Genomic DNA, 16,067 nt, shown 5'->3' on the forward strand with positions numbered 1-16,067 from the left:
CAAATAGGGATCACAATTCTCCCACAATTCTGAACAGACAACTAAACAAAATAGCATGTAATTTACTAGAGATTCTGACAAAATGTCAGTTGCTGCAGTCTATTTATACATTTATTTGAATTGCAAAATCTGCACCTCTTCTGTGGATAATATTATTTTCATAATGATCCTTACTCAAGCAGAAGTAGTTAAGTAACAGAGTGCAAATATTACTGGCCCATTTTGGAGTGAACTAAATATGCAAGACTATTTTACATGTCACTGTTTTTGACACAGGTAGTTCATCCTTTGCAGAGCTGCTTAAAAAAAAAAACAAAAAAAAAAACCTGGGGGCATAAATTAAGAGTATACCCACTTCTCCAGGCACCACTACACCACTGGTTATAACTTTAAATAATAAAGAATAAAAATCATTATTAAGAGACTCAAACTCCTCCTTGTCAGGTGACAGAGAAAGTGAAACTATTACAGCAGGATCTGTTTTGTTATATGAGGAAGTAAACTACATGAAGAGAGAAAAACACAGTGAGTATCACGATTTCACAATTATCTTTGATAGCCAGCATCAATCCTGACTGATTTTAAGTGAAGTACAGCAGCAGGATCAGATATTCTGAAAGTAGTTAAAATGACATTAGGAGATAAAACACAGAGTCTGTAAATCGTCTGATTCCAGCTTTACTTTCATTTTAACACAGTGCTCGTCTGAACTTGTTATGCAGTTTGTGAATAATGCGATTCTGTGTAAATAATATCAGGATGAAATAGTTTTTCATGTGTGCAGGTCATTACTGAGGACTGACTGATGAGACAGAGCTGGATTTGAGAAAATTAACTGCTGAGATGATTCATAACTCACTCTGTGGATCAACATCTGTATCTGCTTTTAGATGAAACCATGGCCTCCAGAATGAATCTCTCTGAAGAACATCACACACAGATAAAGACAGTCAAGAGGTGAGAAAACTGAATATGTTTCACATTTTTAATGTTCAGAAACAATAAATGCATGCTACAATAACACGATTTCAACCGTGCCCCTCAGATCTTTGAGTCAAGTGGATTTTGAATGCAGCTTCCAAAAGACACAAATAGCTGATTAATATATTTTAGTCTCTGATAAACGATCACACCGGTGTGATTAGATGTTCGGTGCTAAATTCAAATCTGTGTTTGCTCAACTTCACTGTCTGGCACGGAGCCAGAGACTGCTGTGTTTTTAGCTCCAGCACTGCGCATTATAACCAATCACACATGATTCTGTTGAGCTCATGAGTACAATGACCAATAAGAGGCATTCAGATGAGTGTTTTATTCAGTGTGAGCGCTCCCTGAATGAATTCTGCTCTCTGACAATTTCTCTCATCAGAAACAACAAAGTGCAGATGTGTGTAAGATGTGAGCAAGATATTAATTTCACAATGTAAGCAACTTCAGTGATTAATGGGAGTTTTTGAGAGTGCTTGAATTAGACTAAAGTCAATGATAATGTTCTTTGATAATGTAAACGGAGAGTCTATTTACACTAATTCTCCAGCATCGTGTGATTGGCACTGTGAAGATTATAAAAAGCTGCTATGGGGTTGAACCCGTCTTTTGCTATGGACCAGCAGCTCCAGTGGCGCAGATGTTAAATCACTTATGGGAGGATTTTTGACGCGATCGACTAGACTTTTCTCCCTTTTCAAATCTCATATCACATCGTAAAGGCATTTATTTTTAATAAAAATGAAAGAAATAACTAAAGTTGAAAATACAGTAACGGGTAGGTAGGGTTAGGGTAGGTGTAGGGAGGGCTTTATTGTATCAATAAGGTGGCATCCATTTAATAATCTGAATTAAAATGATAATTTATACTCAATACGTTATTATTGCATACTGGTTTATAATGTAATACAATACTGAAGTGCAGATAATTGCCACTATTTTGCAACAAGTAGTATAAATAGCAGAAAATCCTGCTATTGTAACAGTGTAAATATAATCTATAGCTATTTAGTGTAGATAAAATCCATTGCTATTTGAAGGTAAGAAAAATGACTGCAATTTGAACTGAGGAGGGCCTATAATCAGTCCAGGGCACCTCTGCGTCATCATCCGTCCCTGCACCAGTGTCTCTCTATTGCTCTATTTTATTCTATAATGCATGAATTAAGAGGGCACATGGGCCAGATCCTTTTATTGATAGAAAATAATACTGTAGGAAGAATTCTGCTTACACACACACACACAATTTCCAGACCTCTTGACGCCTCCTGGAAGGCCCTCCCTTAAATCTCCTGGGACCAGAAAAGCATATATTTTGGGTTTTTGAGAGCCCTTGTCATTTGGAGAAACTCCACAGAAACCCTCCCTAACTGCTAACTCCATTAAGTCGCAGTAATTCAACAAAAAAAATATAGTGCAAGAAGGTTTTACAGCTAACTCTGACAACGGACAAATCCCAGAGCTTCCCAAGAAGTGACATTATGACCTCGCGTTTCGCCCAAGAAAGGAATGCGTTTTTCCTGTTGCGTTCTCTAAACCAACAGAAACGGACAAAGGGAGCCACAGCTTGGCTTAAGGATATTGTATGATAAAAGTTGTACTGGTTTCTGCTATTTGAAACAAAATATACTCTGAAACAAAAAAAACACTATAGACGATATAGTTTAAACATATATATTAAAGGATGTTTTTGTTTGTGACATTTATAAGCTGTTGCGTTATTTTTTTTTGAACTTATGTAATCTTTTTCCACAATGTATAATATTCCTGATCACTAGTTGTGAGTTCTTTTACATGCCCGATGTGATTATGTAGAACTCAGGAGCATTTAATCAATGCCTTAACTACGAAATTGGATATAGAATCGATATGTGTTTTGGTTATGCAAAATTATGTACTGTTTGGTTTCGGATGAAAGCGTTTATGAATAATAATATTGTGGTATGAATGAAATCTTATCTGTTTTTCATTAATGAGACGAATAGAAGTTTGCTGTTATAAGTTTTTATGTGATAAATACTTGCGCAGATAATGTATGCAACACGCAACTGTGCAGGGGGCGGGGCTCCGCCCACAGAAACACTTGCGATTGGATCAAACGCCCCACAGCAACACTTGCGATTGGCCCAAGCGCCCGAAGGCAGATCCCAAATCGGCTCGCTTAAAACCAGATGCACAACCGAAAGTTTGTGTTGGAGTTGAAAACCAAAGGAGGCTCAACCACGCCTCGCGAGTCTCTCGTTCTGCTCACGCTGCAAAGCGCTTCTGGCCTCGAACATCACGGCGAAGCCAAGCAACTAACACCAAGACTCAGTTAAATTTTGAAAAAACTTTAACATTGAAGCTAAGACCTGAATCGACTTCGTGAGAGTTCATCAGTCAGAACGAAGTCCTCCAATCACTGAAGAGTAACCGCGTCACACGACCTACCGTCAGCCAATCCACACGCGGCCCATCCCGACCAAAGCAAAAGAACGGAACGCACCTGAGGAAAAAGCCTGAATTTGAACCGAAGGAAAGACTGAGTTCGATCGGAAACAACAAAAGGCACAGTAAGACAATTCTCTTGAATCTGCTGCAACTGGTGATATTTATCTTTTAAGAGTAAAGATAGAGTTTTGCGTGTGATTTCCCCTCAGGCTGAAACGAGCAGTGAAACCTAAGGCTCTCTCTCTCTTCAGATACAAACAACTCGCGCCTATCTGTGTGTTTATGTCTGTTTTATGTTGTCTAGTTAATGTTGTGTTAGAGTAGTGAATAAAACTTTGACTTTATTAAGAAATCTCTTGTCTGTGCTATGTGATTTTACTTATCGTAATTATTTGCCTCAAAGATTGCGTTTACCTAAGCTCATAAACCTGAGAGCTAGCTTAAACTAAGTTAACTAGTTGTTTATTTTGATTGTTGGCCACGAGTGAAATAAACAAAATAGTTAAGAGATAACTTGCTGAGATTAATGCTTGCTGGACAAGTCCTTAACAAAGCATAAGTTGGATGTTCTGATTAATAACAATTAATCATATGAAGATCGAATCTTAAGAGTGATTCCCTAAAAGCTAAAATAAATTATAAAATAAATATATGTAGGATTATTAACAATGTCTTACAATACTTTAATCTTTTAACTCTCAAGACACAACACAGTCCTCCATGAAAAAAATATGTACATCGATTGCAGATATTTATGTTCTTTCAACATAATTGATCTCCGTTTCCCTAACTCCGTGTAGAGCTCAGATCCATCCACAGCGAGAGACTAAATGGTGATGGGTGCGAATCAGTTTCCTTCACAAAGGAGCGGGGTTTCTGAAGAACTCATAACTACTTTATTTAGCTTCAACATGACTAATTCTATATGATTGAACATCCTTACAGAATAAATACACGGTACATGATTCAAATATGTTTAGATGAGGAACATAAATTAATCATGTAGGAAATATGAAATGCATATTTAAAAATTCAACAACCTCCCCATCGCCATTTTTCAGTGAAAGAGATGAACATTAAAGGGAGTTTGAAACAGTAAAGGTGTTTCTGTCAGAGCAGTGTGAGATTTTCAGAAACAGTTTGTATTGCTGTTGTGTTTCAGTCTGTGTGAGAATGAATCTCCTGAACCCAGCTGTGTGTCCATGAAGAGTGACCGGTCAATGATTCGACCAATTACATTCAGCTCGGGAGAATCATCTGCTGATCTGAGGTGCTGTTTAGTTTACAGTATCAGAAATATATATAAGATATTCATTCATTTACTGATCTGTATTAAATACATTAATACATATTTACAAAAACATTCAATATTTGTTTAACTACAGTCAAAAACATGAAGGACCAGAATCACATTCAGCAAAGAAGAACTTAGACTCCATTTTCAAGGTTGGTTGTGTGTGTGTGTGCGTGTGTGTGTGTGTGTGTGGAGTGTGTGTGTCCATCCCAACACAATAACGCTCTGGGTAAAAGTATTAAGAAATGGGGAAATCTGTGAAATCCTCTCTGTAATAGTCACATTTACTTTCCTACCAATGTAAGATAATTTGTAGGCCACTATAAAGCAGATCAATGATCACTAAAGTAGAGAAGCTGAATGCATATGTAACCTGACTGCTGCACAAAGATGAACCTCAATCTAACAAGCAGCCAATCCAGTCAAACTCTCTCTTTTAACCTCAGTATCTGTAGACGCTGATGTCTGAGCAAACAGTGGAAGTTATTAGCAGGTGTGATATAATTCAGTTATGTTTAGTATTCATGCCTTTGACTAAACTACAAAAAGAGGTTACACTTTATTTCCACTTTAGACATTCTACTAATTACAAGTAACTGTGTAACTACATGTCAACTACATGTCTACTAACTCTCAGTAGGGTAGGTTTAGGTTTAGTAGAATAAGTTGACAAACTTGCATAGTTTCTCATAGTCAGTATGTTGTATGTTGTGGACCCATCAAAGTAAAGTGTTAGAAGATATTAAGCAGACAGTCTACTAATACTCTAATGACTGCTAGTTGACATGTAGCTGCAAAGTTACTTACTGATAGAAGAACGTCTAAAGTGGGCTATCGACATAAAGTGTTACCCCAAAAAACAATTCACTCTTGACTCTTGTGTATTGATCCTTTGGTTCACTTTCTCTCTGACTGAATGGAGGTTTATTGTTTGAATATTCATATGATTTCAGGAGATTGAGCACAAAATTATTTCTGAGTTGAAAAGTTTTAAGAGACTACTGAGTCCAGATTACCCAGAATGCTCTGAAAGAGACCATTATGCTGACGAGGGTCATAGCAGAGTCAGAGAGGGGCTTCTGAAGATCACACTGATCATCCTGAGGAAGATGAACCAGACAGACCTCGCTAACACACTACAGACCAGTAAGAGCTCTGGATCAGCTGATTATAGCCTGTGTTTTTATTATGAACCTTCTGTCTCTGAATCTCATGACACAATCTAATATCTAACATACCAAACCTAAAAGTACATTTCTAAAATATTGCTCTGCCAATAACAACAATTATTTCCTTTGCTCAGAATTGATATCTGTGTATCAACAACAACTCAGATCCAGACTACAGGATAAATATCAGAGAATCAATGAAGGAATGTCCAATCATGGAGACTCAACGCGTCTGAATGAGATCTACACAGAGCTCTACATCACAGAGGGAGGCAGTGGAGAGGTCAATAATGAACATGAGGTGAGACAGATTGAGACAGTGTCCAGGAGACCAGAGACACAGGAGACACCAATCAACTGCAATGACATATTTAAACCCTCACCTGGACAAGACAAACCCATCAGAACTGTGCTGACTAAAGGAGTCGCTGGAATTGGAAAAACAGTCTCTGTGCAGAAGTTCATTCTGGACTGGGCTGAAGGAAAAGCCAATCAGGATGTTCATTTCATATTTCCACTTCCTTTCAGGGAGCTGAATCTGATACAGAAAAATCTCAGTCTTGTGGATCTTCTAAACCACCTTCACAAAGAAACCAGAGAATTTAAGTCAGCAGATTATGGTGACTACAAAGTCATGTTCATATTTGATGGTCTGGATGAGTGTCGACTGCGTCTAGATTTCCTAAACAATCAGAGCTTGTCTGATGTAACAGAATCAGCCTCAGTGGATGTGCTGCTGACCAACCTCATCAAGGGGAATCTACTTCCTTCTGCTCTCCTCTGGATCACCTCTCGACCAGCAGCAGCCAATCAGATCCCTCCTGAGTGTGTCGACCAGGTCACAGAGGTACGAGGATTCAACGACCCTCAGAAGGAGGAATATTTCAGGAAGAGAATAAATGATCCGAGTCTGGCTGATATGATTGTCACACACATCCGATCATCAAGAAGTCTGTTCATCATGTGTCACATCCCAGTCTTCTGCTGGATTTCAGCCGCTGTTCTGGAGAGGATGATGGGTAAAGCAGAGAGAGCAGAGATTCCCAAGACTCTCACACAAATGTTCACACACTTCCTGATCTTTCAGACCAAACTGAAGACTCAGAAGTATGATGGGAAATATGAACTTGATTCTGATCAGGCTAGAAAGACTATTCTGTCTCTAGGAAAACTGGCTTTTGAACAGCTGGAAAAAGGGAACCTGATCTTCTATGAAGAGGACCTGAAAGAGAGCGGCATTGATGTCAGAGAAGTGTCAGTGTACTCAGGAGTTTGTACCCAGATCTTCAGAGAGGAGTTTGGACTGCAGCTGGGGAAGGTGTACAGCTTTGTTCATCTGAGTATTCAGGAGTTTCTTGCTGCTTTATTCAAGCTGCTGTCCTTTTCTGAACAAAACACAGGACTGATGAATGAGTTCAGATCAACAATGACCAGTTTACTGAAGAGAGAAGTGGACAAGTCCTTACAGAGTGAGAACGGACACTGGGACCTTTTCCTCCGGTTCCTTCTAGGTCTCTCACTAGAGTCTAATCAGACTCTCTTACAAGGCATCCTGAGAAAGACAGTAAGCAGCTCTCAGATCAATCAGGAAACAGCTAAATACATCAAACAGAAGATCAAGGAGAATCCCTCTCCAGAGAAATCCATCAATCTGTTCCACTGTCTGAATGAACTGAATGATCGTTCACTGGAGCAGGAGGTCCAAACATACCTGAGCAGAACAGATTACCGTTGTCTCTCTGGAGTCTCTCTGTCTGCTGCTCAGTGGTCGGCTCTGGTGTTTGTGCTGCTGAACTCAGAAGAAGAGCTGGATGAGTTTAATCTGAGTAAATATGATCGATCAGAAGAATGTCTCCTGAGGCTGCTGCCAGTGATCAAAGCATCTAGAAAGATTGAGTGAGTATGTCTTTGTTTTATTGACTTTATTGTGAACAGTAGGCCTGTGTTTCTCTACACTGTTTCTGTATATTTTGAGGTCTTTCTTATTTGACACACTCAGCTAACATCACAGAGCGCTCTACTAATGACCTGAAGTGTTGAATCAAGTGTGTTTGATAAGAGAGATTCATCCAAACTGTGCAAAGATGAGGGGTCTCCAGGAACAGGGTTGTTACTCTCTGATATTACAAATACTGGATTAGAATTAAAAAAAGTTTGTGTGTGTGTGTGTGTGTGTGTGCTTGGCAAGCGGATACTTTTGGCTCCAGTGAGAGATGAAACAGAACTCCGAGCTACAAAAGAAATGAAAAGGGGAGGAAGGAAATCCTTCACATAGTGCATGTTATACCTGTATACCGAATCTGTCCTTTTTATACAGTATCACTGTAAAGTGTGTACTGAGTTTAGCTTTTTAAAATTATTTCTTAATGCATTGAGACACTTGAAATTTTAATTATAATGGTTTTCTATGGGAGTAAAATGCTTAACATGTTGTTTAGTAGGCCTATATATATTTATTTATTTATTTGTTTATTTATTTATTTATTTTTATATTTACATGAAACTGTTTATTGCTTTCATGTTCTGTGCTCTTTTGCCTGCAAAAAAAGGCAAATAAAATTCACGTAGCTTTAAGGTGAATATAATATTAGTCATATCAACAGTTGTTAATTTTTTAATTGTTGTTGGTCATTTAAATTTATGTTTTCTTAAATGACAAGTATCGGTATCGGTATCGGCGATACTGGCCCTGTATTTACTCTGTATCGGATCGATACCAACATTTTTAAAGTCTTGCACACCCTGTGTGTGTGTGTGTGTGTGTGTGTGTGTGTGTGTGTGTGTCTGTGTGTGTGTGTGTCTGTCTGTCTGTCTCTGTGTGTGTGTGTGTGTGTGTGTGTGTGTTCTGGTATTCATCTCGTTGTGGGGACATGAGTCTGTTTACACAGTCACTTCATGGGGACCTCTTGCGTTTTAGGGACTAAAAGTCAGGTCCCCATCAGGGAAAGTCATATAAACAGAGCAGCTCATAAGTTTTTCAGCCTGGTTCATATGAGAACCTGGAGATTTGGTTTGGTCTTCACACAGGCCACGGCATGTAGTGTGACCCATAAAATATAACTATAAAAAAATAAATTAATAGTAGTGATAATAATATTGCACTTTATTTAGATTTTTTAAAAATAAAATAAACTAAATAATCAAGTGTGATAATACTATTTAATTTTAAAATAAAAAGGGAGTATTACTTAAAAATACAATTATTTTATAGTAAACTTGAAAATAAAATGCTAATATTTTGGCATATATTATTATTATCATTTGAATGTTCATCATTTTCAAAAGTGAAATCAGCGAGCTTTTATTTTGGCGGGTTGCCGGCAAGAAAGTTCATGCGCTTCCGGATTTAGAGCCGCTGATTGAAGAGCGTCAGGAATCATATCATCAGCGATATGAAAATATGATTATTAAATGAACACTTCACACGGACGAGGACAAGAAGATTGTTTACAGCAGGTACCGACTCAAGGAGATTGTTTGCAGGAGATGCTAAAGTTCAAGAAGATAAAGTCAAACACAAGGTAAGCACATTTTAAACCAATTAGGCTAAGGCCTAAAGTTAAGTGTGGCCTGAAATATTTATCTCGATCGCATAATCATACAATTGAATGTTTAAGAATGATTTTTGACTGGAAAGCTTTATCAAATCTTTAGCCTGACTGATTGTTAATGGAGCGATTGGCTTCATATTAAGTTTGTTTCTGTCAAGTTTGCGTTAGTTCTGGAGGGGAATTATTTTATATTTTATATTAACCCTTTAGGCGCCAGGGTTTTTTGGAAAAAATGCTGGATTTTGACATCAAGATTTCAAAAGCTTGTGGCTTGAAAGGGCTTAAAGATAGAGATCTACTGTAAATTAAAAAAATGTTGGGCATGACCGAAAGTTTATGTGGGGTGTAAATATACTCATCTAATTTGCATATTATGACGTCATCAGGGGCGGCCCTCTTGAATTTCATAATATTTAGGAAATAGTAGATATTGAATTGATGTTTGATTTTTTTGTTTGTTTTTTTGTCTTTTTCTCCTCATTCCAAATGATCAGAAAAGAGGAAACCAACAATAAAACAGGAGAAAGTACTAAATTATTACTATATTACTATACTATATAGTAGTAAAACGCATGTGAACAGTAGCCTACTTTTTGATCAGTTCATCAGTAATATTCAGGAAATAATAGATATTGAATGGATGTTTGAACTTATTTGCATGTTGTTGTTGTTTTTTGTCTTTTTATCCTCATTCCAAATGATCAGGAAAAGAGGAAATCAACAGTAAAACAGGAGAAAGTAGTAAATTATTACTATATTACTGTGCCATAGTAAAATACATGTGCCTATTTTTTGATCAGTTGACCAGCTATCTGTCCAATCAGGTATCTATGTGACAGTTTATAGTTCTTGAGAGTATGGTACCTCTCATTGCATGGCACAGCGCACAGACCGACCCCACACACCGCACCTGTACTGTCTGCCGGCGGCACTTTGAGCGCGCGCGATCAGAACAAACAGCGCAATCTGGCCGATCATCAGAGAGAAACAGCTCTCCTATGGACACTAAGACCACGTCCACCCCTGCCACCCCCATCCCCGTTGGGCAAAGTGTTGAAATGATCACTTGTTTGTGCTTTGTGAACGATCGCGCCTTGCGCGCGGCACCATTGCGCAGAAAAGGAGTACCGGGAGAAGCGCGATCATTAGACGGCCGATCGTCATTTCCAAAAGGCAAATATTCCCCTTCAGAGTCAGAATCGGCCAATAACATTTGCAACACATCCTCACAGTACAACTTTTTATTAGCCGTTTGGCGATTTTCTCTCACAAATCTCACAATTTACTCAGACGCTATGAACTGAATTGCTCACTTACGCTGCTATTTCCTCGAACAATTTTGGTCTAGAATCGAAGTACTACATGTCTGCCATCTAGTGGAAGGGAATACAAATGAGCCATTACACCAGATTAGGAACTACAGCCCATTTCATGAAGTATGACGTCTTGTCGCAATTTTGCGACTTTGGCGCTTAGAGGGTTAAAGAAATGTTATATTTGTTGTTAGTCCACGGCTTTAAATCGTGTTCCGGGGGGAGAGATGGGGATTATTGCACCCTTTACGAATATTAACCATGGTTTTGCTGCCAAAAACATAGTTTAGATTGTATTTGTGTGGTTATATAAATGTTACTAAATACGCCAAAAAACATGGTTTTACTATAATAAACCTGTTTTTGTCATATTGATTAACCGGGATCGTGTCAAAGTGTAACACAGAGAAATTAAGTAAAATAAAAAAGGTAAGTAGCTTTAAATGAATAAATGATTAACGTTAAACTTCAATTTAGTAAGTTCAATTAGTAGCAGGTTTATTGTATCGATAAGTATCCGGTGAATGAGTAGTACCTGATACTGGGTGGATGGTCGGGGCTAGGGATGCTCCGATCAGGATTTTTGCAGCCGATAACGAGTACCGATTTCTTGTCATGGTGATCGGCCGATTCTGATGCTTCAAGCTTTATATAACATATGTAATAATATTATATAAATAATCACAAAAATTATTCCTTATACAGTGAACATTTTAATATTCCTTTAAAATTGTTTATGCATAACATTATGTATATCAGGGATACTTAATATAAGACAAAAATAAATGCAAAATGTGTCTGATGCAACCCAAGGCAGAGATGGGCTCGGACTCGAGTCGCAGTTTTATAGCCTTCAGACTTGACTTGACCTGAAATGATTCCAGACTTTATTCGACTCGAGGAAAAGGACTTGTGAATATTTTAAAAGCAACTCGAGTCTTTTATCCTTAAATACTTCTATAAGTGCATCCGCACCCCGGCATCCATCCGGACTGCGAGCCGTAACAGCAGCACCATTTTAAGTGAGCGGCGCATCAAAACAGCGGAGCGGATCACATTACAAGCACTCCGGGTCGTTTATGGTAAATATCTTTTCAGTGCTATATCCTCGTATTTTTATCTAAAGCTAAACACGCTTTATTCAAGCCCTTTCAGCTCCGTGCGCTTTCTCTCTCCGGATGCGCGCCGGTGCCAAGTTTAAGAGCTGGCGTGGTTATTTTAACAACAACAGAAACACGGTGAGAGGCAAAATTATAGATTACTTTCACTAAAATACAGCAGAAAAAAACAATGCTGCAAATAGTTATTTTTCTTACTATCTATTTATCTATCTATAACTTATGACTCAAACGTTTCTGATCTACATTTAGCAATATTAATCTGTATGCTAATATATATATATATATATATATATATATATATATATATATATATACACTCACCTAAAGGATTATTAGGAACACCATACTAATACTGTGTTTGACCCCCTTTCGCCTTCAGAACTGCCTTAATTCTACGTGGCATTGATTCAACAAGGTGCTGAAAGCATTCTTTAGAAATGTTGGCCTATATTGATAGGATAGCATCTTGCAGTTGATGGAGATTTGTGGGATGCACATCCAGGGCACGAAGCTCCCGTTCAACCACATCCCAAAGATGCTCTATTGGGTTGAGATCTGGTGACTGTGGGGGCCATTTTAGTACAGTGAACTCATTGTCATGTTCAAGAAACCAATTTGAAATGATTCGAGCTTTGCGCATTATCCTGCTGGAAGTAGCCATCAGAGGATGGGTACATGGTGGTCATAAAGGGATGGACATGGTCAGAAACGATGCTCAGGTAGGCCGTGGCATTTAAACGATGCCCAATTGGCACTAAGGGGCCTAAAGTGTGTCAAGAAAACATCCCCCACACCATTACACCACCACCACCAGCCTGCACAGTGGTAACAAGGCATGATGGATCCATGTTCTCATTCTGTTTACGCCAAATTCTGACTCTACCATCTGAATGTCTCAACAGAAATCGAGACTCATCAGACCAGGCAACATTTTTCCAGTCTTCAACCATCCGATTTTGGTGAGCTCGTGCAAATTGTAGCCTCTTTTTCCTATTTGTAGTGGAGATGAGTGGTACCCGGTGGGGTCTTCTGCTGTTGTAGCCCATCCGCCTCAAGGTTGTGCGTGTTGTGGCTTCACAAATGCTTTGCTGCATACCTCGGTTGTAACGAGTGGTTGTTTCAGTTAAAGTTGCTCTTCTATCAGCTTGAATCAGTCTGCCCATTCTCCTCTGACCTCTAGCATCAACAAGGCATTTTCGCCCACAGGACTGCCGCATACTGGATGTTTTTCCCTTTTCACACCATTCTTTGTAAACCCTAGAAATGGTTGTGCGTGAAAATCCCAGTAATTGAGCAGATTGTGAAATACTCAGACCGGCCCGTCTGGCACCAACAACCATGCCACGCTCAAAATTGCTTAAATCACCTTTCTTTCCCATTGTGACATTCAGTTTGGAGTTCAGGAGATTGTCTTGACCAGGACCACACCCCTAAATGCATTGAAGCAACTGCCATGTGATTGGTTGATTAGATAATTGCATTAATGAGAAATTGAACAGGTGTTCCTAATAATCCTTTAGGTGAGTGTATATACACACACACACACACACACATATATATATATATATATATATATATATATATATATATATATATATATATATATATAGTGTGACGAGCGTCCCGAGGAGCTATCAGCGTTGCCCTGGATACACAAGAGCCGCACCTGTTGCCCATTAGGCCACGGCCAGATAAGCCGTGTGATCGAGTGAGGAAGGGGAGCTGCACTTCCTGAAGACGCCGTGCTAATGACTGTTTTGTTTCCTCTCTACTCTTACAGAGACCAGTGTGTAGGCGACCCAGCCAGCTCCAGAGAGCCACACCGGTCCACCTCACACACCGAGAGCACCAAAACGCACGCTGAGCACGAATTCACTGATCTTCACTTCTTCTGCTGCACGCTTTGTAAATAAACCACCCTCCGGGGCTTTAAGTTTGAGCTCCCGTTGTCCTGTGTTCCTTCCACCCCGCTACACTGGTGGAGAATGCGGGCATGAAAGTGGAAGGAACCCTGACCCACATCTATTCCCCACGAGCTTAATCAGTTTTTTTTTTGTGTGCCCCAGGCGGATCCTCCTCCTCCCGCTCCCTACGATGGAAGAACTTCTTCGGCAGCTCACAGAGGTCAGTCTGCGGCAACATCAGATCGTGGAGTACTTGGCCACTCGACAGGGCCAGACTGACCGAGAGATCGCTGACCTCCGGACAGCCGCCCGCCAGCATGTTCCACTACCTGATCCCCGGCGGCAGGCGGCCCAGTTGTTACAGAAGATGTCTGCACACGACGACGGGGAGGCATTCCTACAGCTGTTCGAAACCACCGCCGTCACGGAGGGCTAGAACCCCGAAGATTGGGCGAGCGCGCTGGCACCTCTACTAACTGGCGAAGCGCAGAGAGCTTACTTCAGTTTACCGGCCGAAGCGGCGACGGACTATCAAGAGGTAAAGCGGGAAATTCTCGCGCGAGTGGGACTCTCACCTGTTTGCGCGGCGCAGAAGTTTCACGATTGGGAATACCAGCCGCGAAAGCCCGCCCGGACTCAAGCAACAGAACTGGCGCGTCTCGCCCAACACTGGCTGCTGGAGGGGACCCCAACCGCCGCCCAGGTAGTGGAACGAGTCACCATCGATCGCCTCCTACGAGCTCTGCCCCGCACGTTCCATCAGGCCGTCGCGATGAGGAATCCCGCCACCACCCTGGAACTGGTTGAGGCGATCGAGCTGGCGGAGGCGGCCCAGCGGCGAGATGCTGGGGAGCGAGGACCGCCTTTTCCCCGGAGGGTGGGCCAGGAGCAACGCGCGCCGGAGGGCACCGGGCAAACAGTAAACAGAGCGGCGCCCCCTGAACCTCAGGACATAAGCATGCCCACCGTCGCGTCATCTCCTCCGCCACGACCTTGGTTGGCAGGCTGTGTCTTACATCAGGAGCTACCCCGCGGCGCGCTGGAGGCCGAGGTCAAAATCAACGGCCGTCCCCACCGAGCCCTCCTCGACTCCGGAAGTGCCGTGAGTCTCGTTCATGCGAGGGTCCTACCGCCACGCCGTGAGGCAAAGACCCGGCTGCCTATCGCATGCGTCCATGGCGATACCCAGGAAGTCCCCACGCGGCGGGTGATGATCTCCGCGAGCCCTGGCACCTGGCCCGTTGAGGTGGGGATCATGCCGAAATTGCCGGTTGACGTACTGCTGGGAAGAGACTGGCCCGGTTTTGAGGCTCTCCTAGCTGCCGTGACACAGCCTGCCAGTCCCAGAAGGGGGCGCCGCGGTTGGCTAACGCGGGCTGGATCGCGTCGCCGCCCCGTTCTCCTGGCCACCGACAGTGGGCGTGAAGCTGAGTCCCCCTCCCAAAATACTAACGTTTACTTTGATGTGTATCAACAGGTCGTGGGAGGGGGCTCGTTTGGACAGGCCCAGAGAGACGATGAGCGGCTAAAACACTGCTGGCGACAGATTCGAGTGCTAGAAGGGAAGGACTGTCAGCCGGGGCCGCATCCCTTCCCCCACTTTGTCGTGGAGAACGGGCTGCTTTATTGTGTCGCCCAGCGGAGAGGGGAGGAAAAACGCCTGCTTGTGGTGCCTCGCCCTAAGACACAAGCCGTTATACAATTGGCCCACGCGCATCCGGCGGCAGGACACCTAGGCGTACGGAACACAACCCAACGGATCCGAGATCGGTTTCATTGGCCCGGCCTGGAGGCCGAGGTTAGGCAGTTCTGCCAGGCCTGCCCGACGTGTCAGAGAACGTCCCCCCACTCGCCACCCCCCTCTCCGCTCATACCGCTGCCCGTCATTGAGGTGCCCTTCGAGCGCATCGGGATGGATCTGGTAGGGCCGTTGCCGAAGACAGCCCGGGGCCATGAACACATCTTGGTTATTGTCGACTACGCCACCCGCTATCCGGAAGCCGTGCCCCCAAGGAAAGCAACCGCCAAGAACATTGCCCACGAGCTGTTCCTCCTGTTCAGTCGGGTGGGGATCCCAGCCGAAATTCTGACCGACCAGGGAACCCCCTTCATGTCCCGCATAATGGCAGACCTCTGCAGCCTGCTCCGGGTCAAGCAGTTGCACACCTCCGTATACCACCCCCAGACAGATGGCTTGGTGGAGCGTTTCAACCAAACACTGAAACAGATGTTACGGCGAGTGGCGGCCGAGGACAGAAGGGATTGGGACCAAATGCTCCCATATGTTCTGTTTGGTAT

The 16,067-nt window shown here is 42.0% G+C and overlaps 1 protein-coding gene across 1 annotated transcript in view; it reads left to right on the plus strand.

Moving 5' to 3' along the window:
* Window positions 1-461: 461 nt before the first annotated feature.
* LOC306874669 (NLR family CARD domain-containing protein 3-like) overlaps window positions 462-16,067 on the plus strand; it is a 41,910-nt gene continuing 26,304 nt past the window's right edge. Inside the window, exons 1-6 of the mRNA XM_079424875.1 lie at window positions 462-525; window positions 785-957; window positions 4,580-4,687; window positions 4,803-4,863; window positions 5,665-5,857; window positions 6,015-7,776. Of these exons, the coding sequence (XP_079281001.1) occupies window positions 899-957; window positions 4,580-4,687; window positions 4,803-4,863; window positions 5,665-5,857; window positions 6,015-7,776 (2,183 nt within the window). The 5' untranslated portion in view covers window positions 462-525; window positions 785-898. The remainder of the gene's footprint in view (window positions 526-784; window positions 958-4,579; window positions 4,688-4,802; window positions 4,864-5,664; window positions 5,858-6,014; window positions 7,777-16,067) is intronic.

This window comes from Barbus barbus (genome assembly GCF_936440315.1).
Source record: "Barbus barbus genome assembly, chromosome: 9".
Classification (NCBI taxonomy): domain Eukaryota; kingdom Metazoa; phylum Chordata; class Actinopteri; order Cypriniformes; family Cyprinidae; genus Barbus; species Barbus barbus.